Source organism: Garra rufa, chromosome 13 (assembly GCF_049309525.1).
Source record: "Garra rufa chromosome 13, GarRuf1.0, whole genome shotgun sequence".
In the NCBI taxonomy this organism is placed as follows: domain Eukaryota; kingdom Metazoa; phylum Chordata; class Actinopteri; order Cypriniformes; family Cyprinidae; genus Garra; species Garra rufa.
The window spans coordinates 31,735,773-31,762,784 of record NC_133373.1 but is presented as its reverse complement, the minus strand read 5'-3'; the positions used below and the strand labels follow the sequence as shown (position 1 = coordinate 31,762,784).

Sequence of the window (27,012 nt, the reverse complement as noted above, 5' to 3'; positions counted from 1 at the left end):
AATTAATAATTTCTGTCTTTTCGCCTTCCTGGAATAATAATTGTGGTTGAATGTCTTTAGATACCAGATGTTTTTGATGTCTTTAGATGTCTGTTTAATTTAAAACCAGAAAATTGAATATTTATTTCTTTTTTTATAGATATAAATGAATGTCTGTTCAGCCCATCTGTATGTGGTCCAAATTCCATCTGCACAAATCAGCTGGGAAGTTACAATTGCTCATGTCTGGATGGATACACTGCAACAAACCCAAGTCTCCCCATCAGCATCAATAACACATGTACAGGTAAATCCTGGAATCATATTATACTGTAAATACAATATTTTTCCTAAATAACCCAGCTTTTTTAAATATGTTTTGGTTTTGCATTTTTGTCGTCTTATCATATTTAACACCGTTTTTTAACACAAATCAGTTGTTATACAGCAACAATAAATGTTCTACCTGCTGTCTACATATTTAACTTTTTTCTTGCTCTGTATAACATTTTAGCAGCCAAAGCATAAGAAAAACTAAAATCAAACTATGGTGACTTTCTTACTTATGTGTTCCTAATAGCAACAATATGTGTATTTTTATCTTTTTGTAATAAAGATGTGCATGAATGTGTTGAGACTTTGAAGGTCTGTGGTCCAAACTCTCGTTGCCTCAACTCAATTGGGGGTTACAACTGTTCTTGCTTGAGTGGATTTACAGTAACAAATATGAGTCAACCAGTCAGCACCAGTAACCCATGCAATGGTGAGTATGTAGAAAATATATTGCATCATGATATATTTGATTTATATTTTAAATAACTGTGACACAAATATTTAATTACTATAATCGTTTGTTGTATGAATTGCTGTATGCTTCAGATACTGACTTTTTCATCTATGACAGAAGCTTGTGAAATTGATGCTGTAGCGGTTAAAATAACTGTTCCATTAAGTTTCATCGGCTGAAACATCACAGTCCATCTATAATTTCCCTCTGTGAACCTGGATTATGTTATTTTTGTTGGGATATTCATCAGGCATATTCATCATTTCTGGATGTTTTTTTCTTTCTTTTTTTTTTCCTACAGTGACTCTACCATTGACTGAATATCTGATTGAAATTCAGATCAATAGCATGGACAGTAGTATCACTGATCAGCTGAGGAACATTCTGATGTTTTTCAGTCTGCCCAACACAATCAGTGACAGCACTAACATTACAGAAATCAACATAACTACTGGTATGATCTCTGGCTCTGCTTTGTAATGTTGTATAGCTAAGATTAAACTTTACACATCATGAAAACTGCCCTAAATAATGAGATTTGAGTATATAACCTCTTCCTTTGTTTTTCAGTGTGTTCACTGAACCAAACCCAGTATCAGTGTAAATGTGAGGGTCTGTTTGTTTGGCCGAATGACACGTGTCACTCATACGAGGCCTGTGATGTCATCACTGATGGTTCATGTACATGTATCAATGCCCTTCCAGTCGATGGACAGTTCTGCCAAGGTGGGACACTGACATTATTCTACGACAGATTTAGTTTTCTCCATTTATTTGTTTTAATCTGTTTTCCTTTGATTGTACTGCATTTTACTGCTAGGTTTGACAGACTGATTATGTGCAGTGTGTTTGTAAATAACTCTTTATAAGACACATGGCCTATTAAATTATGGAGTTTTGTCATTAAGATATTTAAAACAGGTATAGTCTTTTAATATAAAGCTCAGGCTTTGAGGAAGCTAATTCTACAAAATACTGATGTTTTTGTCATTATAAGAATCATGATGATTGTTCTCTTCAACCTGCTTCTGTTTGTTATTTCAGTACTACCTTCTAAATACGTGATTGACATTGATGTGAGATTCTTTGATTTGTTCCTGGTGGACTACTTACGGAATCTTGTCAAAAATATCAGCTTGCCTTTGGCTCTGAGAAACAGCATTAATATCACAGATATTGATATGACTACTGGTGAGATCAATATGTTTTATCATGTCACACATTAAGATGAGTTCAGTATTAGGAGAAACTGACAGTTTGAACACAAGTAAATGATTCCCATTCTATTACAGTGTGTGGGTTAAATGGAACAGAATATGAGTGCAAGTGTGAGGAGAGTCATGTTTGGCCCAATGACACCTGCAGGGCCTATCAGGTGTGTGATGGCATTGTGGGAGGCACTTGTGGATGTATTCAAGCTCTTCCTTCAGATGGTCCACTTTGCCAGAGAGGTAAGAAATGAAATGAATCACAAATGTGTTGATTGTAATTGTAGTAACATGTATTAATATATTTGGTTACACCTGTTGGGAAACTTTTAATTGTAACATTTATGCGATACTTTCTCATTGATTCTTTTTCAGACATTAATGAATGTAAAGATGCAGCGTCAGTGTGTGGGCAGTACTCAGATTGTATTAACATCATTGGGAGTCACATGTGTTCATGCTGGAGTGGATTTAATAGCTCCAATAAAGACAGTCCTGTGAGCCGCAACAACTCATGTCAGGGTAAGCATTATTTAGTGATTTTTGTTTAATCTCATTTAATTGAGTGTACAGAGCTGCTTTGTCTTTACAGTCTGTGTGAATACAACTGTGAGCTTTAGCTGTTTATACTTGAGGTGCAACATCACCCAACAAATTAATAATTTCTGTCTTTTCACCTTCCTGGAATAATAATTGTGGTTGAATGTCTTTGGATACCAGAGGTATTTGATGTCTTTAGGTGTCTGTTTAATTTTAAACCAGAAAATGTATTATCTGTTTTTTTTATAGATATAAATGAATGTCTGTTCAGTCCATCTGTATGTGGTCCAAATTCCATCTGCACAAATCAGCTGGGAAGTTACAATTGCTCATGTCTGGATGGATACACTGCAACAAACCCAAGTCTCCCCATCAGCATCAATAACACATGTACAGGTAAATCCTGGAATCATATTATACTGTAAATACAATATTTTTCCTAATTAACCCAGTTTTTTAAAAATATGTTTTGGTTTTGCATTTTTGTCATCTAATCATATTTAACACAGTTTTTAACACAAATCAGTTGTTATACAGCAACAATAAATGTTCTACCTGCTGTCTACATATTTAACTTTTTTCTTCCTCTGTATAACATTTTAGCAGCCAAAGCATAAGAAAAACTAAAATCAAACTATGGTGACTTTCATACTTATGTGTTCCTAATAGCAACAATATGTGTATTTTTATCTTTTTGTAATAAAGATGTACATGAATGTGTTGAGACTTTGAAGGTCTGTGGTCCAAACTCTCATTGCCTCAACTCAATTGGGGGTTACAACTGTTCCTGCTTGACTGGATTTACAGTAACAAATACGAGTCAACCAGTCAGCACCAGTAACCCATGCAATGGTGAGTATGTAGAAAATATATTGCATCGTCATATATTTGCAATAGATTTATATTTTAAATAACTGTGACAGAAATATTTAATTACTATAATCATCTGTTACATGAAATGCTGTATGCTTCAGATACTGACTTTTTCCATCTATGACAGAAACTGGTTTAATTGATGCTGTAGCGGTTAAAATAACTGTTCCGTTCCCTTTGGGGAACTCTACACTGCGTCATCAACGCTTTGGGGAATGCCATTGGCGAACCTGGCTCTGAATCAGTCTACAACCAATAGGATGACGGGAGTGACATCTCCGACGCGGTGACGTAATGCGACCAGGAAGTATAAAAGCACGTGCGTTTCAAACCGGCTTCAGCTTTTGTCATTCAGCGAAGCGCTCTATGTTGGTCTATGTTGCTCTATGAGCAATGTCTAAGAGGGGAAAGAAATTTGAGATGGCGGTGCAGCAGTCACACAGACGGTGTGTTCCTACTGTGGGGATACACACAGTCTGTGTGTTCTCTGCTTAGGAGCGGAGCATGCTCAGTCAGCCCTCGAGGGGGCTGGCTGTCCGCAGTGTGAGCGCCTTCCACTGCGGGTGCTCCGTTCCCAGAATGCTCTCTTCGAGGAGGGAGCCTTCACCAGAGTTCCTCGCGGGTCTGGCCCCGCTTCCGCTGAGGCGGAGCGGCAGCTGCACTCGTGGGGTTCGCAGCTCGATCTGCTGGAGGGAATGGAGACGGGTGATCCCCTATCTCCCTCCTCACCCAGCGGATTGGTTGATCTCCTCCTTGATGTGGAAGCCCGCACTGCGGTTTCTTCCCCCCGGGAAGAGGTCTCAACACTTCTCTTGTCTTCCTTCGAGGAGGTTGATATAGAAAGTGTTGATCTCCCCCAACCGCCTGTTAAATCCCCGCAATTTGAGGAGCTCCTGGAGGTGGTAACTCGTGCGGTAGCCAGGCTCAACATCAGCTGGCCCGCCGAACACAGTCATGAGCCGCATGAAAGCAAATTAGATGAGTGCTTTCTGCGGACACGCAAGCCACCTCCAGGGCGGAGCCTTCCGTTTTTCCCTGATCTCCACAGTGAGCTGTCGAGATCATGGGAAAAACCATTTTCAGCCCGTGTCTTCACCCCCTCCTCTGGTTATTATGGTAACGTTGGGGGGGCAGAAGAACACGGCTACAAGATGATGCCCAGGGTTGAACAGACGCTAGCAAGCTATCTGTCACCCGCCGCAGCGTCATCTTTGAAGGCTCCAACCTTGCCCACCAAGCCGTTAAAAATCTCATCTAGCTTGCTGGGCAAGGGGTACGCGGCAGCAGGTCAGGCTGGATCGTGCTTGCACACAATGTCTGTGTTGCAGTCTTACCAGGCTGACCTGCTAAAAGATCTAGATGAAGGCAGGGAGGTAAATGTGTCTGAGCTGAGGCGAACAGCAGATTTAGCTCTCCGCGCCACCAAGGAGACCACCCGTGCTGTTGGGCGGTCTATGGCAGCCCTGGTGGTCGCGGAGAGACACCTATGGTTGTCCCTGTCCGATATGAAGGAGAAGTACAGGGCCCTTCTGCTGGACGCCCAGCTCAAGTCTCCTGGTCTGTTTGGCGATTCGGTTGAGGCCGTCGTCAGCAGATACCAGGAGGCCCGCAAACAATCTGCGGCGTTCCAACAATACCTCCCTCGCCGTGTCTATTCTGGGGCTGCTGGACGGGAGCAGCCCCAGCCGCGTGCCAGCTCCTCACACCGCCAGACCCAAAAAGCCAGCGTGGCCGCCCGCGCCCCTCCTGACAGAGCTGGGGGACGGGGCAGGTCACGCTCTAAGTCGGGGGCCTCTAAGGAAACTACTGCCAAATGTATCTTCATGGGTCCTTCGTACGGTAGAGAAAGGATATCAAATCCAGTTCGGCGCTCCTCCGCCTCAGTTCAGCGGAGTATTTCCTACTCTGGTAGGCCCAGAGCAGGTTCTGGTGATGGAACAAGAAGTAAACTCTCTTCTGAGGAAGGGGGCCATCGAGGTGGTCCCTCCTAAGCACAGAGAGTCCGGGTTTTACAGCCGGTACTTCATCGTTCCCAAGAAAGATGGAGGGCTGAGGCCCATCTTAGATCTCAGACTTCTGAACCGCTCAGTTATGAAACTGAAGTTCAGAATGCTAACTATCAAGCATGTCGTGTCTCAAATCAGGTCCGAGGACTGGTTTGTCACGATAGATCTCAAAGATGCATATTTTCATATCTCCATCCTTCCTCAGCACAGGAAGTTTCTCAGGTTTGCTTTCAGGGGCGAAGCTTACCAATATCGAGTTCTTCCTTTCGGCCTAGCACTCTCACCCCGCACATTCACGAAGAGTGTGGATGCTGCGCTGGCTCCTTTGCGACTCCAGGGCATCCGCATACTCAACTACATAGACGACTGGCTGATCCTAGCCAGCTCAGAACAGTTAGCGGCTCAGCATCGAGATGTTGTTCTCGCTCATATGAAAAATCTGGGGTTGAGGCTCAACGCCAAGAAAAGTGTGCTGTCTCCCTTACAGAGAACCACTTATCTAGGTGTCGTATGGGATTCGACCACGATGCAGGCACGGTTATCTCCTGCTCGGATCGAGTCGATCCTTACTGCAGTAAATGCGGTCAAGCTAGGCCTGTCACTCACTGTCAAACAGTTTCAAGTACTGTTAGGTCTTATGGCAGCAGCAGCCAACGTGATACCTTTTGGCCTGCTACACATGAGGCCGCTACAGTGGTGGCTCAAGACCAAAGGTTTTTCCCCAAGGGCAAATCCATTCCGCAAGATCAAGGTCACGCGGCGATGCCTTCGTGCCTTGAACATGTGGAAGAAACTTTGGTTTCTATCTCAGGGCCCGGTTCTGGGAGCTCCTTGTTGCCGCGTCACGCTAGCGACAGACGCATCCCTCACCGGGTGAGGAGCGGTCATGAGTGGCCGCTCGGCCTCCGGCCTGTGGACTGGTCATCATCTCTCGTGGCACATCAATTGCCTAGAGATGTTGGCAGTTTTCAAGGCTTTGAGGCATTTCCTCCCAGACCTGAGGAACCGCCACGTGTTAGTCCGCACCGACAACACAGCGGTGGTGTATTACATCAACCACCAGGGGGGTGTGCGTTCACGCCCCTTGTTCAAGCTGGCGTACCATATCCTCCTGTGGTCCCAAGGGAAACTCCTCTCGTTAAGTGCAGTTCATATCCCAGGGGCGCAATCTGCCACCCCCACCCGGAGAAGTGGAAACTGTGGGTGTGGCCTCATAGATGGTGGTCTATCAGCCGAGGTTGTGGAGACCATCCTTCATTCTAGAGCTCCCTCTACTAGGAAACTTTATGACCTTAAGTGGAGAATTTTCACCTCGTGGTGTAAAGAGCGACACGCTGACCCAGTTCACTGCCCGATTGGTACAGTGCTGGAGTTCCTGCAGTCTCGCCTCTCCACAGGGCTAGCCCACTCCACCCTAAAGGTTTACGTGGCGGCATTATCGGCCTTCCACACCCCGTTCGGTGGTTTGTCAGTGGGCAGGAACCAGCTGGTCACACGTTTCCTTCGTGGTGCACTCAGGATAAGGCCTCGGGTGACACCCAGAACCCCTTCGTGGGATCTCGCTGTGGTGCTTGAAGCCCTCTCTTGGCCTCCATTCGAGCCCATAGAGGAGATTTCAGATCGCTTCCTTACAATTAAGACGGCGCTGCTGCTGGCTCTTACTTCTCTGAGGAGAGTAGGAGACCTTCAGGCCCTTTCAGTGGCCCCTTCCTATATCGACTTTGCGCCTGGTTTGGCCAAAGCATTCCTCTACCCTAGACCTGGGTATGTACCGAAGGTTCCAACAGCAGTACCACAGCCAATCACCCTACAGGCCTTTTATCCTCCTCCATTCGTGGAGAATGACCATCGGAAGTATAATTGTATGTGTCCAGTGCGAGCATTGGACACATACGTCCACAGAGCTGCCCTGTGGCGTAAGTCAGAGCAACTATTGGTCTGTTACGGTCCCCCTAAGAGGGGGTTACCGGCAACAAAGCATACTATCAGTAGATGGATCGTGGATGCCATAACTACTGCTTATGAGTCCTCTGGCCTGCCATCACCGATGGATGTCAAGGCTCACTCTACTCGAGGCATAGCAGCCTCTAAAGCTCTGCTGGCTGGTGTCCCTATTCAGGACATCTGCAGTGCGGCGGGTTGGTCCACACCCTCGACCTTTGTTAAGTTCTACAAACTAGACCTACGAGCTACAAGCTCATCTGTCCTAAGTGGGCAGAGAAGGCGCGATCCCTCGTGAGCCCGAGGGCCGAGGTGAATGTTTCCTCTTGCGCTGGGCGTCCCCCAGGCAGAGATGTAATTCCGCTCGCGTCCTGGCAGTTTTCCAGGCGGAGCTCTTCAGGTGTCCTGGCTGGAGTTCCAGACACTACCTAGGTCCCCTCTGTCCGGGTGCGCCCTGACAAGGGACTATCTTCCCTCGTGAGCCCGAGGGCCGAGGTAGACGTTTCCTCTCGCGCTGGGTGCTCCCAGGCAGAGATGTAATTCCGCTCGCGTCCTGGCTGTTTTCCAGGCGGAGCCCTCCTAGTCTCTCCTGTACTGGCTGTTTCCCAGACAGAGTTTGGACTGCTTCTCCTCGTGTGCCTAAGGGCCGAGGTACTTATCATGTTCCCTCTCGCGCTGGGTACTCCCCAGGCAGAGATGTAATCCTACTCACGTCCTGGCAGTTTCCAGGCGGAGCCATTCTAGTGTTCTGGCCAGAGTTTCCAGACACTGCTTGGGTTCCTTTGGTCCGGGTGCGCCCCGACAAGGGACTACCTTCTCCTCGTGTGCCCGAGCGCCGAGGAGGTCTCCTTCCTCTCAGTCTGGCTGGTCACCAGACAGAGGCCTATCACCTCGTGTGCCCAAGGGCCGAGGTGCACAACTCTCCCTCTCGCGCTGGGTACTCCCCAGGCAGAGATGTCATTCCACTCGCGTCCTGGCAATTTTCCAGGCGGAGCCATTCCCGTGCCCTGGCCAGAGTTTCCAGGCACTACTTGTGTCCCTCTTGATCCGGGTGCGCCCCGACAAAGGACTACCCTCTCCTCGTGTGCTCGAGGGCCGAGGAGAACCCCCTCTCTGGCTGGTGACCAGACTGGGGTGTATGACCCTAACCTCGTGGGCTCAAGAGCCGAGGTCTATAATCCCTCTTCGCTGGGTACGTCCTAGGCAGAGATGTAATCCCGCTCGCGTCCTGGCAGTTTCCCAGGCGGAGCAACCTAGCGTCCTGCATCTTCCCCAGACGCTACCTGTCCCTCTATGTCTGGCTGGTCCCCAGACTGAGGTCGACGCTTTCCTCGTGAGCCTGAGGGCCGTGGCGGATCATATCCCTCTTCGCTGGGTACTCCCAGGCAGAGATGTAATTCCACTCGCGTCCTGGCTACTTTCCAGGCGGAGCCAATTCAGTCCCTCTCGTGCTGGCTGTGCCCCAGACGGAGTTTGGACTACTTTTCCTCGAGCGCCTGAGGGCCGAGGTTCCTACCATATTTCCTCTTGCGCTGGGGCCTCCCCCAGGCAGAGATGTAATTCCACTCGCGTCCTGGCAGTTTTCCAGGCGGAGTCTGTTTAGTCCCTCTTGTGTTGGCTGTTCCCCAGACAGAGCGGACCACTTTCCTCGCAAGCCCGAGGGCCGAGGTATATGCCATCTCCCTCTTGCTCCGGCAGTTCTCCGGACAGAGGTGTAATCTTTTTTCTTGTTCCTGGCAGATTTCCCAGGCAGAGAACCTTCAGTGCCCCGACAGGTAAGTATCTCGGGCACTGCCCTCTTGTTCTGGGCTGGTCCCCCAGACAGAGGTGTACTGTCTCTCTCGCCCTGGTCCCCCCAGGCAGAGAGCTTTTTCCTGGCCTGATCCACCAGAAGCAGCGCTTCCTTTCTTTCCCAGACAAACACCACTGGGCAGGAATTTGGAATTCTGGGGAAGTTGGCATATCGTTCCCCAAAGCGTTGATGACGCAGTGTAGAGTTCCCGAAAGGGAACGTCTCAGGTTACGTATGTAACCCTGGTTCCCTGAGGGAACGAGACACTGCGTCATGGGCCATAATTCCCGCATTCCTGCCGCGCATCGCTTCATTCCTGGAAGCTGAAGCCGGTTTGAAATGCACATGCTTTTATACTTCCTGGTCGCATTACGTCACCGCGTCGGTGACGTCACTCCCGTCATCCTATTGGTTGTAGACTGATTCAGAGCCGGGTTCGCCAATGGCATTCCCCCAAAGCGTTGATGACGCAGTGTCTCGTTCCCTCAGGGAACCAGGGTTACATACGTAACCTGAGACGTTAAGTTTCATGGGCTGAAACATCGCAGTCTATCTATAATTTCCCTCTGTGAACCTGGATTATGTTATTTTTGTTGGGATATTCATCAGGCATATTCATCATTTCTGGATGTTTTTTCCACTCTTTTCCTACAGTGACTCTACCATTGACTGAATATCTGATTGAAATTCAGATCAATAGCATGGACAGTAGCATCACTGATCAGCTGAGGAACATTCTGATGTTTTTCAGTCTGCCCAACACAATCAGTGACAGCACTAACATTACAGAAATCAACATAACTACTGGTATGATCTCTGGCTCTGCTTTGTAATGTTGTATAGCTAAGATTAAACATCACAAATACTGCCCTAAATTATAAGATTTGAGTATATAAACTCTTCCTCTGTTTTTCAGTGTGTTCACTGAACCAAACCCAGTATCAGTGTAAATGTGAGGGTCTGTTTGTTTGGCCAAATGACACGTGTCACTCATACGAGGCCTGTGATGACATCACTGATGGTTCATGTACATGTATCAATGCCCTTCCAATCGACGGACAGTTCTGCCAAGGTGAGAAACTGACATTATTCTACGACAGACAGACTGATTATGTGCAGTTTGTTTACAAATAACTCTTTATAAGACACATGGTCTATTACAGTATATGGAGTTCTGTCATTAAAATATTTACAACACAGCAATGTCCTTTAATATAAAGCTCAGGCTTTGAGGAAGATAATTCTACAAAATACTGTTGTTTTTGTCATTATAAGAATCACGATGATTGTTCTCTTCAACCTGCTTCTGTTTGTTATTTCAGTACTACCTTCTAAATACGTGATTGACATTGATGTGAGATTCTTTGACTTGTTCCTGGTGGACTACTTACGGAATCTTGTCAAAAATATCAGCTTGCCTTTGGCTCTGAGAAACAGCATTAATATCACAGATATTGATATGACTACTGGTGAGATCAATATGTTTTATCATGTCACACACTAAGATGAGTTCAGTATTAGTAGAAACTGACAGTTTGAACACAAGTAAATGAATCCCATTCTATTACAGTGTGTGGGTTAAATGGAACAGAATATGAGTGCAAGTGTGAGGAGAGTCATGTTTGGCCCAATGACACCTGCAGGGCCTATCAGGTGTGTGATGGCATTGTGGGAGGCACTTGTGGATGTATTCAAGCTCTTCCTTCAGATGGTCCACTTTGCCAGAGAGGTAAGAAATGATATTAGATCACAAATATGTTGATTGTAATTGTAGTAACATGTATTAATATATTTGGTTACACCTGTTGGGAAACTTTTAATTGTAACATTTATGGAATACTTTCTCATTGATTTTTTTCAGACGTTAATGAATGTAAAGATGCAGTGTCAGTGTGTGGTCAGTACTCAGATTGTATTAACATCATTGGGAGTCACATGTGTTCATGCTGGAGTGGATTTAATACCTCCAAAAAAGACAGTCCTGTGAGCCGCAACAACTCATGTCAGGGTAAGCATTATTTAGTGATTTTTATTTAATCTCATTAAATTGAGTGTACAGAGCTGCTTTGTCTTTACAGTCTGTGTGAATACAACTGTGAGCTTTAGCTGTTTATACTTGAGCTGCAACATCACCCAACAAATTAATAATATTTGTCTTTTTCGCCTTCCTGGAATAATAATTGTGGTTGAATGTCTTTGGATACCAGAGGTATTTGATGTCTTTAGGTGTCTGTTTAATTTTAAACCAGAAAATGTATTATCTGTTTTTTTTTTATAGATATAAATGAATGTCTGTTCAGTCCATCTGTATGTGGTCCAAATTCCATCTGCACAAATCAGCTGGGAAGTTACAATTGCTCATGTCTGGATGGATACACTGCAACAAACCCAAGTCTCCCCATCAGCATCAATAACACATGTACAGGTAAATCCTGGAATCATATTATACTGTAAATACAATATTTTTCCTAAATGACCCAGCTTTTTAAAAATATGTTTTGGTTTTGCATTTTTGTCATCTAATCATATTTAACACAGTTTTTAACACAAATCAGTTGTTATACAGCAACAATAAATGTTCTACCTGCTGTCTACTTATTTAACTTTTTTCTTCCTCTGTATAACATTTTAGCAGCCAAAGCATAAGAAAAACTAAAATCAAACTATGGTGACTTTCATACTTGTGTGTTCCTAATAGCAACAATATGTGTATTTTTATCTTTTTGTAATAAAGATGTACATGAATGTGTTGAGACTTTGAAGGTCTGTGGTCCAAACTCTCATTGCCTCAACTCAATTGGGGGTTACAACTGTTCCTGCTTGACTGGATTTACAGTAACAAATACGAGTCAACCAGTCAGCACCAGTAACCCATGCAATGGTGAGTATGTAGAAAATATATTGCATCATGATATATTTGATTTATATTTTAAATAACTGTGACAAAAATATTTAATTACTATAATCGTTTGTTGTATGAATTGCTGTATGCTTCAGATACTGACTTTTTCCATCTATGACAGAAGCTTGTGAAATTGATGCTGTAGCGGTTAAAATAACTGTTCCATTAAATTTCATCGGCTGAAACATCACAGTCCATCTATAATTTCCCTCTGTGGACCTGGATTATGTTCTTTTTGTTGGGATATTCATCAAGCATATTCATCATTTCTGGATGTTTTTTTCTCTTTTTTTTCCTACAGTGACTCTACCATTGACTGAATATCTGATTGAAATTCAGATCAATAGCATGGACAGTAGCATCACTGATCAGCTGAGGAACATTCTGATGCTTGTCAGTTTGCCCTACAGAATCAGTGACAGCACTAACATTACAGAAATCAACATAACTACTGGTATGATCTCTGGCTCTGCTTTGTAATGTTGTATAGCTAAGATTAAACTTTACACATCATGAAAACTGCCCTAAATAATGAGATTTGAGTATATAACCTCTTCCTTTGTTTTCCAGTGTGTTCACTGAACCAAACCCAGTATCAGTGTAAATGTGAGGGTCTGTTTGTTTGGCCGAATGACACGTGTCACTCATACGAGGCCTGTGATGTCATCACTGATGGTTCATGTACATGTATCAATGCCCTTCCAGTCGATGGACAGTTCTGCCAAGGTGGGACACTGATATTATTCTACGACAGATTTAGTTTTCTCCATTTATTTGTTTTAATCTGTTTTCCTTTGATTGTACTGCATTTTACTGCTAGGTTTGACAGACTGATTATGTGCAGTGTGTTTGTAAATAACTCTTTATAAGACACATGGCCTATTAAATTATATGGAGTTTTATCATTAAAATATTTAAAACAGGTATAGTCTTTTAATGTAAAGCTCAGGCTTTGAGGAAGCTAATTCTACAAAAATACTGATGTTTTTGTCATTATAAGAATCATGATGATTGTTCTCTTCAACCTGCTTCTGTTTGTTATTTCAGTACTACCTTCTAAATACGTGATTGACATTGATGTGAGATTCTTTGATTTGTTCCTGGTGGACTACTTACGGAATCTTGTCAAAAATATCAGCTTGCCTTTGGCTCTGAGAAACAGCATTAATATCACAGATATTGATATGACTACTGGTGAGATCAATATATTTTATCATGTCACACACTAAGATGAGTTCAGTATTTGAGAAACTGACAGTTTGAACACAAGTAAATGATTCCCATTCTATTACAGTGTGTGGGTTAAATGGAACAGAATATGAGTGCAAGTGTGAGGAGAGTCATGTTTGGCCCAATGACACCTGCAGGGCCTATCAGGTGTGTGATGGCATTGTGGGAGGCACTTGTGGATGTATTCAAGCTCTTCCTTCAGATGGTCCACTTTGCCAGAGAGGTAAGAAATGAAATGAATCACAAATGTGTTGATTGTAATTGTAGTAACATGTATTAATATATTTGGTTACACCTGTTGGGAAACTTTTAATTGTAACATTTATGCGATACTTCCTGATTGATTTTTTTCAGACATTAATGAATGTAAAGATGCAGCGTCAGTGTGTGGGCAGTACTCAGATTGTATTAACATCATTGGGAGTCACATGTGTTCATGCTGGAGTGGATTTAATAGCTCCAATAAAGACAGTCCTGTGAGCCGCAACAACTCATGTCAGGGTAAGCATTATTTAGTGATTTTTATTTAATCTCATTAAATTGAGTGTATAGAGCTGCTTTGTCTTTACAGTCTGTGTGAATACAACTGTGAGCTTTAGCTGTTTATACTTGAGGTGCAACATCACCCAACAAATTAATAATTTCTGTCTTTTCGCCTTCCTGGAATAATAATTGTGGTTCAATGTCTTTGGATAACAGAGGTATTTGATGTCTTTAGGTGTCTGTTTAATTTTAAACCAGAAAATGTATTATCTGTGTTTTTTTTTTTTATAGATATAAATGAATGTCTGTTCAGTCCATCTGTATGTGGTCCAAATTCCATCTGCACAAATCAGCTGGGAAGTTACAACTGCTCATGTCTGGATGGATACACTGCAACAAACCCAAGTCTCCCCATCAGCATCAATAACACATGTACAGGTAAATCCTGGAATCATATTATACTGTAAATACGATATTTTTCCTAAATAACCCAGCTTTTTTAAATATGTTTTGGTTTTGCATTTTTGTCGTCTTATCATATTTAACACCGTTTTTTAACACAAATCAGTTGTTATACAGCAACAATAAATGTTCTACCTGCTGTCTACATATTTAACTTTTTTCTTGCTCTGTATAACATTTTAGCAGCCAAAGCATAAGAAAAACTAAAATCAAACTATGGTGACTTTCATACTTATGTGTTCCTAATAGCAACAATATGTGTATTTTTATCTTTTTGTAATAAAGATATGCATGAATGTGTTGAGACTTTGAAGGTCTGTGGTCCAAACTCTCATTGCGTCAACTCAATTGGGGGTTACAACTGTTCTTGCTTGAGTAGATTTACCGTAACAAATACGAGTCAACCAGTCAGCACCAGTAACCCATGCAATGGTGAGTATGTAGAAAATATATTGCATCATCATATATTTGCAATAGATTTATATTTTAAATAACTGTGACAGAAATATTTCATTACTATAATCATCTGTTACATGAAATGCTGTATGCTTCAGATACTGACTTTTTCCATCTATGACAGAAACTGGTTTAATTGATGCTGTAGCGGTTAAAATAACTGTTCCGTTAAGTTTCATGGGCTGAAACATCGCAGTCCATCTATAATTTCCCTCTGTGAACCTGGATTATGTTATTTTTGTTGGGATATTCATCAGGCATATTCATCATTTCTGGATGTTTTTTCCACTCTTTTCCTACAGTGACTCTACCATTGACTGAATATCTGATTGAAATTCAGATCAATAGCATGGACAGTAGCATCACTGATCAGCTGAGGAACATTCTGATGCTTGTCAGTTTGCCCTACAGAATCAGTGACAGCACTAACATTACAGAAATCAACATAACTACTGGTATGATCTCTGGCTCTGCTTTGTAATGTTGTATAGCTAAGATTAAACATCACAAATACTGCCCTAAATTATAAGATTTGAGTATATAAACTCTTCCTCTGTTTTTCAGTGTGTTCACTCAACCAAACCCAGTATCAGTGTAAATGTGAGGGTCTATTTGTTTGGCCGAATGACACGTGTCACTCATACGAGGCCTGTGATGTCATCACTGATGGTTCATGTACATGTATCAATGCCCTTCCAGTCGATGGACAGTTCTGCCAAGGTGAGAAACTGACATTATTCTACAACAGACAGACTGATTATGTGCAGTTTGTTTGCAAATAACTCTTTATAAGACACATGGTCTATTACAGTATATGGAGTTCTGTCATTAAAATATTTACAACACAGCAATGTCCTTTAATATAACGCTCAGGCTTTGAGGAAGATAATTCTACAAAATACTGATGTTTTTGTCATTATAAGAATCATGATGATTGTTCTCAACCTGCTTCTGTTTGTTCTTGCAGTACTACCTTCTAAATACGTGATTGACATTGATGTGAGATTCTTTGATTTGTTCCTGGTGGACTACTTACGGAATCTTGTCAAAAATATCAGCCTGCCTTTGGCTCTGAGAAACAGCATTAATATCACAGATATTGATATGACTACTGGTGAGATCAATATGTTTTTTATGACTACTGGTGAGTTCAGTATTAGGAGAAACTGACAGTTTGAGCACAAATAAATTAATCCCATTCTATTACAGTGTGTGGGTTAAATGGAACAGAATATGAGTGCAAGTGTGAGGAGAGTCATGTTTGGCCCAATGACACCTGCAGGGCCTATCAGGTGTGTGATGGCATTGTGGGAGGCACTTGTGGATGTATTCAAGCTCTTCCTTCAGAGGGTCCACTTTGCCAGAGAGGTAAGAAATCACATTAGATTACAATTGTGCTGATTGTAGCAACCTGACCTGTATTGATTTATTTACAGTTTATTAACACTTGACACGTTGTTTGCAAACCTTTATTTGTAACATTTATGCAATACCTTATCACTGTTTTTTTTTTCAGACATCAATGAATGTAAAGATGCAGTGTCAGTGTGTGGTCAATACTCAAATTGTGTTAACATCATTGGGAGTCACATGTGTTCATGCTGGAGTGGATTTAATACCTCTAATAAAGACAGTCCTGTGAGCCGCAACAACTCGTGTCAGGGTAAGTATCATCAACTGATTTTATTTTTGATTTTATCTCATTAAATTGAGTGTATAGAGCTGCTTTGTCTTTACAGTCTGTATGAATAGTACTGTGAGCTTTAGCCGTTCCTGCTTGAGGTGTAACATCACCCAACAAATTAATTATTTTCCTCCTTGTGTATTCTATAATGTGTATGAATGTCTTAAGATACCAGATGTCTTTCTTGTCAGATCTTTGCCTAGTTTTTAATTTGTAAAAACTAAATATGCTTATATATATATATTTTTTTTTCATTTGTTCCCTTCATAGATATAAATGAATGTCTGGTCAGTCCATCTGTATGTGGTCCAGATTCCAACTGCACAAATGAAATGGGAAATTACAGTTGCTCATGTTTGGATGGATACACTGCAACAGTTTCAAATCTTACTGTCAGCTTCAACAACACATGTAGAGGTACATTCCTAAGTCAGATCACACTTGCAGAATATTTTACTTCACATTTCTGCCATTTCCAACGTTTTTGGTAAAGTTTTTTTCATTGCTTTACCTATGACCTTCAAAGAAACCCTCTAGAGTCACTTATTACATTTCTAGTCTTCAACATAGTTCTCTGAAAAAAAAAAAACTATGAAATTTGTTTGTGAAGGCACCATGCCAGAGGTTAGTCATTACCTTTGCAGCGGTTTTGCATACTTTGCATGCACTTTATGTACAAGATTTTTTTTCTTAAAATTGTAATGTTACATTGTAGTTTCAGTGTTTCTACCTTTGGACGTAATGTTTTAAACACAATTGTTTACCTTCGCATATGATCCTAAACTCTTCTTTTTCCTTTAACTTCATTTTAATATAGATGTGGATGAATGTGTTGAGATATCAGACATCTGTGGTCCAAACTCAATCTGCAACAACACTGTTGGGAGTTACAATTGCTCGTGCAAGAGAGGATATAATGTAATAGATCCAAACCTCCCAATAAACAGCAATAACACATGCGAAGGTAAGATTGACAGGCATTTCTCTTGGTACAAATGCATGACAAAGAAAATAATTTAGGTGTTTAAATTCTACATATACATTAAAATTATTTTTCCCCTTTAGATATAAATGAATGTCTGTTCAGTTCATCTGTATGTGGTCCTGATTCCAACTGCACAAATGAAATTGGACGTTACAGTTGCTCATGTTTGTATGGATTCACTGAAGCAAACTCAAGTCTTCCCATTAGCATCATTAACAGATGTAGAGGTACATTCTGTATTCAATTACTCTAAACTTGAATAACTTAGCTAGAGTTTATACTTTGGATTCAATTATTGCAAATGAAGCATTCTGTTATAAAGATGTCAAAGATTGAGTTGACTTTACCATAATGTATAAGGGACCCTTCTCTTTTGCCTGTAATTTCCTTTTAATATAGATGTGGATGAATGTGTTGAGCTATTAGACGTCTGTGGTTCAAACTCAATCTGCAACAACACTGTTGGGAGTTACAATTGCTCGTGCAAGAGAGGATATAACGTAACAGACCCAAACCTCCAAATAAGCAGCAATAACACATGTGAAGGTATGACTGACATCACAAGCTCAGAACAGTTTGTTATTATTTCTACTGCTCAAATCTTCTTTCAACTGTAAGCTTTTACTTTACAAATTATTTTATGTAGATGTGGATGAATGTTTTGAGATATCAGACATTTGTGGTCCAAACTCAATCTGCTACAACACTGTTGGGAGTCACAATTGCTCGTGCATGAGTGGATATAATGTAACAGACCCAGATCTCCCTATAAACAGCAGTAACACATGTGAAGGTATGATACAATGTTTTTCTTTAGGAAATCTTAGTTGTCTTGTTAATATTGTACATTCTCACTTTTTACTGTCCTTGTAGATCATATTAATGAATGAAAAAAGAGTTACCAGATGTCTTTCATGTTTTTTGTTTTTCTTCAGGGAAATTGTTTTAAAATCTTTTTTTTCTTTAGTTTTTAAAAAAGTTTTTACTTTTTCAGTCATTATTGTTCATGTATAGAAGTAAATGAATGAAAAGTGGTACCAGATGTTTTTTTATGTTTTCACATAAAATGTTAAGCAATAAGGTACGAGAGGCCGTGCTGCATTGTTAATAAGTCACGGCTGAAGGCCGTTGTTAGGCACAATGCAAAGTGGAATGTTTATTTTTACCTTGAATGATCATTAAGCAATCATTCATGTGTCATAAAAACAGACAAGAATTGTAATTACTTGGGAAAAATTTGTTGTAGAATACTATGATCATACACTGTTCAAGGTAAACCTTACTCCTTTAAAACAGACCCTATAAATTCACTTATTAGATTTCAGTGTTAACACCATTCTCCATAAGAATTGTAAGATATTTGTTGGTGAAGACACCACACAGGAAAATTAGTCATTATCTAGGCAACAGTTTTGCTCAAAGAATGAGAAGACCTCCAGATATGTATCCAGATTTATGAGTAACCCCAAACTGTTTTTCTGTATTACAGATGTGGATGAATGTGTTGAGATACCAGATGTCTGTGGTCCAAACTCAATCTGCAACAACACTATGGGGAGTCACAATTGCTCGTGCATGAGTGGATATAATGTAACAGACCCAGATCTCCCTATAAACAGCAATAACACATGTGAAGGTAAGATTGACATCACAAGCTCAATACAGTTTGTTATTATTTGTACTGCTCCAATCTTCTTTCATCTGTAAGCTTTCACTTTACCAATTATTTTTTATAGATGTGGATGAATGTATTGAGATAGTAGACATTTGTGGTTCAAACTCAATCTGCAACAACACCGTTGGGAGTCACAATTGCTCATGCATGAGTGGATATAATGTAACAGATCCAAACCTCCCTATAAGCAACAATAACACATGTGAAGGTAAGATTGACATCACAAGCTCAGAACATTTTGTTATTATTTGTACTGCCCAAAGCTTCCATCAACTGTAAACTTTTACTTTACCAATTATTTTATATAGATGTAGATGAATGTATTCAGATACAAGACATCTGTGGTTCAAACTCAATCTGCAACAACACTGTTGGGAGTCACAATTGCTCGTGCATGAGTGGATATAATGTAACAGATCCAAACCTCCCTATAAGCAACAATAACACATGTGAAGGTAAGATTGACATCACAAGCTCAGAACATTTTGTTTTTATTTGTACTGCCCAAAGCTTCCATCAACTGTAAACTTTTACTTTACCATTTATTTTATATAGATGTAGATGAATGTATTCAGATACCAGACATCTGTGGTTCAAACTCAATCTGCAACAACACTGTTGGGAGTCACAATTGCTCATGCATGAGTGGATATAATGTAACAGATCCAAACCTCCCTATAAGCAACAATAACACATGTGAAGGTAAGATTCGCATCACAAGTTCAGAACATTTTGTTATTATTTGTACTGCCCAAAGCTTCCATCAACTGTAAACTTTTACTTTACCAATTATTTTATATAGATGTGGATGAATGTATTCAGATACCAGACATCTGTGGTTCAAACTCAATCTGCAACAACACTGTTGGGAGTCACAATTGCTCATGCATGAGTGGATATAATGTAACAGATCCAGAACTCCCAATAAGCAGCAATAACACATGTGAAGGTAAGATTGACATCACAAGCTCAAAACAGTTTGTTATTATTTGTACTGCTCCAATCTTCTTTCAACTGTAAGCTTTCACTTTACCAATTATTTTTTATAGATGTGGATGAATGTATTGAGAGAGTAGACATTTGTGGTTCAAACTCAATCTGCAACAACACTGTTGGGAGTTACAATTGCTCGTGCAAGAGAGGATATAACGTAACAGACCCAAACCTCCAAATAAGCAGCAATAACACATGTGAAGGTAAGATTGACATCACAAGCTCAAAACAGTTTGTTATTATTTCTACTGCTCAAATCTTCTTTCAACTGTAAGCTTTCACTTTACCAATTTTTTTTATAGATGTGGATGAATGTATTGAGATAGTAGACATTTGTGGTTCAAACTCAATCTGCAACAACACCTTTGGGAGTTACAATTGCTCGTGCATGAGTGGATATAATGTAACAGATCCAAACCTCCCTATAAGCAACAATAACACATGTGAAGGTAAGATTGACATCACAAGCTCAGAACATTTTGTTATTATTTGTACTGACCAAAGCTTCCATCAACTATAAACTTTTACTTTACCAATTATTTTATATAGATGTGGATGAATGTATTCAGATACCAGACATCTGTGGTTCAAACTCAATCTGCAACAACACTGTTGGGAGTTACAATTGCTCGTGCATGAGTGGATATAACGTAACAGATCAAAACCTCCCTGTAAGCAGAAATAACCCATGCAAAGGTATGATTGACAGCAAAAGCTCAAAAAAGTTTGTTATAATCAGTACTGCCTGAATCTTCCTTCAACTGTAACCTTTCACCTTATCAATTATTTTTATAGATGTGGATGAATGTGTTGAGATATCAGACATTTGTGGTCCAAACTCAATCTGCAACAACACTATTGGGAGTTACAATTGCACGTGCAACAGTGGATATAATGTAACAGACCCAAACCTCCCTATAAACAGCAATAACACATGTGAAGGTATGATTGACAGCTAATTCTCATAGTACGAAATCATGACAAAGGAGTAATTCTGTTATTCTAGTCTAATTCTAGTATCCTAAGAGATGTTACTCAAAGATAGAAGTAGATAAATGTTTTTAGATACCAGATGGCTTTCATGATTTTAGCTCTTTATACCTGTAATATATGTATACATTTGTTTTTCCCCTCTAGATATAGATGAATGTCTGCTCCGCCTATTTGTATGTGGTCCATATTCCAACTGCACAAATGAAATTGGAAGTTACAATTGCTCATGTCCGGATGGATTCACTGCAACAAACTCAAGTCTTCCCATCAGTAATAATAACACATGTAGAGGTACATTTTATGTTTAGATTTGTGTTTACTCTAACCTTGAATAATAAGCTTTTGGTTGTCATTTTTGTAAATTAAGCATTATCATTCCCATTATTCTCATGTATTTACATATGTATGAATCACCTAAACTGTTCTTTTCCCCGTAAGATGTGGATGAATGTGTTGAGATACCAGATGTCTGTGGTTCAAACTCAATCTGCAGCAACACTATTGGGAGTTACAATTGCTCGTGCATAAGTGGATATAACGTATCAGATCCAAACCTCCCTATAAGTGGCAATAACACATGCAAAGGTATGATTGACAGCTGAGGTTTTGAACAGTAACTGTTTATACTGACTTCATTTTCTGCCAACTGTAATCTGTCCCTTTATCAATTATTTTATTTCAGATATTTATGAATGTCATGACCCAGAATCAGTGTGTGGACCAAACTCTCACTGTTACAATTATAACGGAAGCTTCTCATGCTTTTGTTGGGACGGATTTAACACCACAGATGTAAATAAAAATGTTTCCAAAAGTAATCCATGTATCGGTAAGTACTCTCAGTCATAATTTTGAGGTACTATTTATTGAAAACTGCTCAAAGAGATGTCATCTTCAGATTGCAATTTAATTTCAAATATGTCTTTATTAAATATATTAATAATCATTATATATACATAAAAATTGGCATTCATGAATTCTTAGATTTATACTAGTGTGTTCCAAATATTCTTTATTTGTACAAGCAATTTGGACTTGTTGAAATTATTGATTTATTCTTGAAGATCATTTCTGGTTAAGTTTACTGGTTTAGGTTCTCCTTTTTATAGACAGTTGACTTCCATGAGATAACAAATGCCTTTCACGTTTTTAGGTGTTTGTGTTAATGAAAACTGTTTTTAAATGATAACCCTAATATTTTTTTCATAGATATAGATGAATGTCTGTTCAGTCCATCTGTATGTGGTCCAAATGCCAACTGCACAAATGAAATAGGAAGTTACAATTGCTCATGTCAGGATGGATTCACTGCAACAAACTCAAGTCTCCGCATCAACATCAATAACACATGTAGAGGTATGTTCAGCTATTTGTGTATTTAAACATTGAATAAAAAACTAGATTCTTTTACACAACATGAGTCCAATCAGTTTTATTAAACTAAATGCCAGCATTATAAAGTTTCAGTGTTCCTGTTTTGGACATAATATTGTAATTGAAACATTAGATTATACGGATACTCAAAGTATGAGTTATTTTCCTCGTCTTTTAATACAGATGTGAATGAATGTGTTGAGATGTCAAACATCTGTGGTCCAAACTCAATCTGCAACAACACTGTTGGGAGTCACAATTGCTCATGCATGAATGGATATAATGTAACAGACTCAAACTTCCCCATAAACAGCAATAACCCATGCAAAGGTATGATTGATAGCTGAAACAATGAACAGTTTGTTACTATTTGCTCTGCATGAATATCCCTTTAACTGTAATCTTTCAATTTATCCAATTTAATTTTATTTCAGATATTCATGAATGTCTTGACTCAGTGTCAGTGTGTGGGCCACAATCTGACTGTTACAATTACAACGGAAGCTTCTCGTGCTTTTGTTGGGTTGGATATAATGTCAGTGATGGAAATACAGTTATTAGTAAAGACAACCCATGCGCTGGTCAGTTTTGGTTCATATGATATTCTACATCACTGTTTGCAAGTCATTTTCATCTTTTAGTTATTGCATAATTTACTTTTTTTTTCTTTAATCATTATTTTGCTGATTTTTTAAGTTCTCATTCCAAATATAATATTTCAGGATCCAGATTTCAGCTTAATTTGTGTACTCCTTGTATAGATGTATTTATAGATGTACTTTCTTCTTTTTATAGATATAAATGAATGTCTGTTCAGTCCATCTGTATGTGGTCCAAATTCCACCTGCACAAATGAAATTGGAAGTTACAATTGCTCATGTCTGGATGGATTCACTGCAACAAACTCAAGTCTCCGCATCAGCATCAACAACACATGTAGAGGTACATTTTATATTTAAATTTGCGTTTACTATTACCTTTAATAAATAGTTCGAATTGTTCAGTGTGTTTTATACTTTATTTTTCATTTTTGTAAATCAAGCATACTTTTGTAGAGATGTTAAAGATTGAGTTGATCTTCACATATGTATGAGTGACCCAAACTCTTTTTTCTGTACCTTCTTTTTAATATAGATGTGGATGAATGTTTCGAGATGTCAAACGTCTGTGGTCCAAACTCAATCTGCAACAACACTATTGGGAGTCACAATTGCTTGTGCATGAGTGGATATAATGTAACAGATCCAAACCTCCCTATAAACAGCAGTAACACATGTGAAGGTAAGATAGACAGGTATTTCTCATTGTACAAATGCATGACAGAGAAAATGAGGAATGACTGGCATGAAGTTAATTTTTTGTTAGTTTGTTTCTGTTTAATACAGTGTCAACAGTAACATTGTTGGTGAACGTTTGTTTAGTGTTTAGAAAAAAATAATATTTTTATTATGTAAAAACAATTAGACACACATGAGTCATGCTGAATTTTGAATATGGACATGATATAGACAGTGTAGCATGGCCTCTCATATTTTTAAACATCTGGTTAACTATATATAATAAAATTAATAGTGTTTGATAGTGTTGATAGAGTTTTTTTTTTTACATTTTGCCTTTAATACAATTACATTTTATTTAATAACATTTTTACTCTTTTTAAATGAAGATTTTAAAAAGGAAACAAGTGATTCCAATAAAATAAACAGTGTGTTAAATTTTCATTTTAGAAATGCAGCTTTGAATTGTAAAATTCTACAACAATTTAACCCTTAAATGCCAATTCACACTACACCAAAAGACACTTGGTTGGTCATTTGGTTCTGTCTAATCGCTCTCTCTCTCTCTCTTTTTATAAAAAAAAATAGATGTGGATGAATGTGTTAAGATACCATACATTTGTGGTCCAAACTCAATCTGCAACAACACTATTGGGAGTTACAATTGTTCGTGCATGAGTGGATATAATGTAACAGATCCAAACCTCCCTATAAACAGCAGTAACACATGTGAAGGTATGATTGACAAATTAAGCTCTTACTGTCTTACTGTTACTGTTTGTATTGCCGTAATCCTCTGTCAACTGTAACCTTTCACAATTAATTGTTTAATATTAGATATTCTTAATTGTTTTAACTCACTGTCAATGTGTGGGCCAACGCCATACGGTTATAACTCTATTAAAATCAAACTGTTTTAAATAATTGCTTATTGTAATAATATTGTGTTCTTCCCTACAGATATAAACGAATGTCTGTTCAGTATATCTGTATGTGGTCCAAATGCCAACTGCACAAATGAAATGGGAAGTTACAATTGCTCATGTCTGAATGGATTCACTGCAACAAACTCAAGTCTCCGCATCAGCATCAGTAACACATGTAGAGGTACATTTTATATTTAGATTTGTGTTTACTCTAACTTTGAATAATTAGCTAGACTTTGTTCAATTGATTTCTACTTTGGATTTCATTTTGTAAATAAAGCATTCTATTGTAAAGATGTCAAAGAATAAGTTGACCTTCACATATGAGTGAAACAAGTTTATTTTTTCTATAACTTTCTTTTAATATAGATGTGGATGAATGTGTTGAGATGTCAAACATCTGTGGTCCAAACTCAATCTGCAACAACACTGTTGGGAGTTACAATTGCTCATGCATGAGTGGATATAATGTAACACAATCAAACCACCCTATAAGCAGCAATAACACATGTGAAGGTATGATTGACAGCTGATGCTTTGAAGCTATTACTGTCATACTGTTACTGTTAGTATTGCCTTAATCTTCTGTCAACTGTAAACATTCACTATCAATTATTTTATATAATAGACATTCATAAATGTTTTGACTCACCATCAGAGTGTGGGCTGAAATTATGCTGTTACAATTTCATGAAATTAAACTGTTTTTAAATAATTGCTTATTGTAATAATATTGTGTTTTTCCCTACAGATATAAATGAATGTCTGTTCAGTATATCTGTATGTGGTCCAAATGCCAACTGCACAAATGAAATGGGAAGTTACAATTGCTCATGTCTGGATGGATTCACTGCAACAAACTCAAGTCTCCGCATCAACATCAGTAACACATGTAGAGGTACATTTTATATTTAGATTTGTGTTTACTCTAACTTTGAATAATTAGCTAGAGTTTGTTCAATTTAGTTTTACTTTGGATTTCATTTTGTAAATGAAGCACTCTATTTTAAAGATGTCAAAAAATAAGTTGACCTTCACATATGAGTGAAACAAACTTATTTTTCCTATAATTTCCTTTTAATATAGATGTGAATGAATGTGTTGAGATATCAGACATCTGTGGTCCAAACTCAATCTGCAACAACACTATTGGGAGTCACAATTGCTCGTGCAAGAGAGGATATAATGTAACAGATCCAAACCTCCATATAAACAGCAATAACACATGTGAAGGTAAGATAGACAGGTATTTCTCATTGTACAAATGCATGACAGAGAAAATGAGGAATGACTGGCATGAAGTTAATTTTTTGTTAGTTTGTTTCTGTTTAATACAGTGTCAACAGTAACATTGTTGGTGAATGTTTGTTTAGTGTTTAGAAAAAAATAATATTTTTATTATGTAAAAACAATTAGACACACATGAGTCATGCTGAATTTTGAATATGGACATGATATAGACAGTGTAGCATGGCCTCTCATATCTTTAAACATCTGGTTAACTATATATAATAAAATTAATAGTGTTTGATAGTGTTGATAGGTTTTTTTTTTAACATTTTGCCTTTAATACAATTACATTTTATTTAATAACATTTTTACTCTTTTTAAATGAAGATTTTAAAAAGGAAACAAGTGATTCCAATAAAATAAACAGTGTGTTAAATTTTCATTTTAGAAATGCAGCTTTGAATTGTAAAATTCTACAACAATGTAACCCTTAAATGCCAATTCACACTACACCAAAAGACACTTGGTTGGTCATTTGGTTCTGTCTAATCGCTCTCTCTCTCTCTTTTTATAAAAAAAAATAGATGTGGATGAATGTGTTAAGATACCATACATTTGTGGTCCAAACTCAATCTGCAACAACACTATTGGGAGTTACAATTGCTCGTGCATGAGTGGATATAATGTAACAGATCCAAACCTCCCTATAAACAGCAGTAACACATGTGAAGGTATGATTGACAAATTAAGCTCTTACTGTCTTACTGTTACTGTTTGTATTGCCGTAATCCTCTGTCAACTGTAACCTTTCACAATTAATTGTTTAATATTAGATATTCTTAATTGTTTTAACTCACTGTCAATGTGTGGGCCAAAGTCATACGGTTATAACTATATTAAAATCAAACTGTTTTAAATAATTGCTTATTGTAATATTGTGTTCTTCCCTACAGATATAAACGAATGTATGTTCAGTTTATCTGTATGTGGTCCAAATGCCAACTGCACAAATGAAATGGGAAGTTACAATTGCTCATGTCTGAATGGATTCACTGCAACAAACTCAAGTCTCCGCATCAGCATCAGTAACACATGTAGAGGTACATTTTATATTTAGATTTGTGTTTACTCTAACTTTGAATAATTAGCTAGACTTTGTTCAATTGATTTTTACTTTGGATTTCATTTTGTAAATAAAGCATTCTATTGTAAAGAT

The 27,012-nt window shown here is 39.0% G+C and overlaps 1 protein-coding gene across 1 annotated transcript in view; it reads left to right on the top strand.

Moving 5' to 3' along the window:
• The window catches only part of LOC141348475 (uncharacterized), a 52,239-nt gene that overhangs the window by 6,884 nt on the left and 18,343 nt on the right, over positions 1-27,012 (top strand). The window contains 46 exon segments of the mRNA XM_073852770.1: positions 140-286; positions 596-742; positions 1,068-1,220; positions 1,337-1,492; positions 1,811-1,957; positions 2,059-2,217; positions 2,350-2,496; positions 2,764-2,910; positions 3,220-3,366; positions 10,988-11,134; positions 11,405-11,551; positions 11,861-12,007; positions 13,613-13,759; positions 14,033-14,179; positions 14,489-14,635; positions 16,176-16,322; positions 16,614-16,760; positions 17,161-17,307; positions 17,409-17,555; positions 17,728-17,874; positions 17,975-18,121; positions 18,575-18,600; positions 18,751-18,964; positions 19,065-19,211; positions 19,312-19,458; positions 19,559-19,705; positions 19,806-19,952; positions 20,053-20,199; positions 20,299-20,445; positions 20,546-20,692; positions 20,792-20,938; positions 21,134-21,280; positions 21,428-21,574; positions 21,672-21,818; positions 22,199-22,345; positions 22,547-22,741; positions 22,744-22,944; positions 23,159-23,305; positions 23,498-23,644; positions 24,229-24,375; positions 24,601-24,747; positions 24,936-25,082; positions 25,318-25,464; positions 25,653-25,902; positions 26,316-26,527; positions 26,750-26,896. Of these exon segments, the coding sequence (XP_073708871.1) occupies positions 140-286; positions 596-742; positions 1,068-1,220; positions 1,337-1,492; positions 1,811-1,957; positions 2,059-2,217; positions 2,350-2,496; positions 2,764-2,910; positions 3,220-3,366; positions 10,988-11,134; positions 11,405-11,551; positions 11,861-12,007; positions 13,613-13,759; positions 14,033-14,179; positions 14,489-14,635; positions 16,176-16,322; positions 16,614-16,760; positions 17,161-17,307; positions 17,409-17,555; positions 17,728-17,874; positions 17,975-18,121; positions 18,575-18,600; positions 18,751-18,964; positions 19,065-19,211; positions 19,312-19,458; positions 19,559-19,705; positions 19,806-19,952; positions 20,053-20,199; positions 20,299-20,445; positions 20,546-20,692; positions 20,792-20,938; positions 21,134-21,280; positions 21,428-21,574; positions 21,672-21,818; positions 22,199-22,345; positions 22,547-22,741; positions 22,744-22,944; positions 23,159-23,305; positions 23,498-23,644; positions 24,229-24,375; positions 24,601-24,747; positions 24,936-25,082; positions 25,318-25,464; positions 25,653-25,902; positions 26,316-26,527; positions 26,750-26,896 (7,005 nt within the window).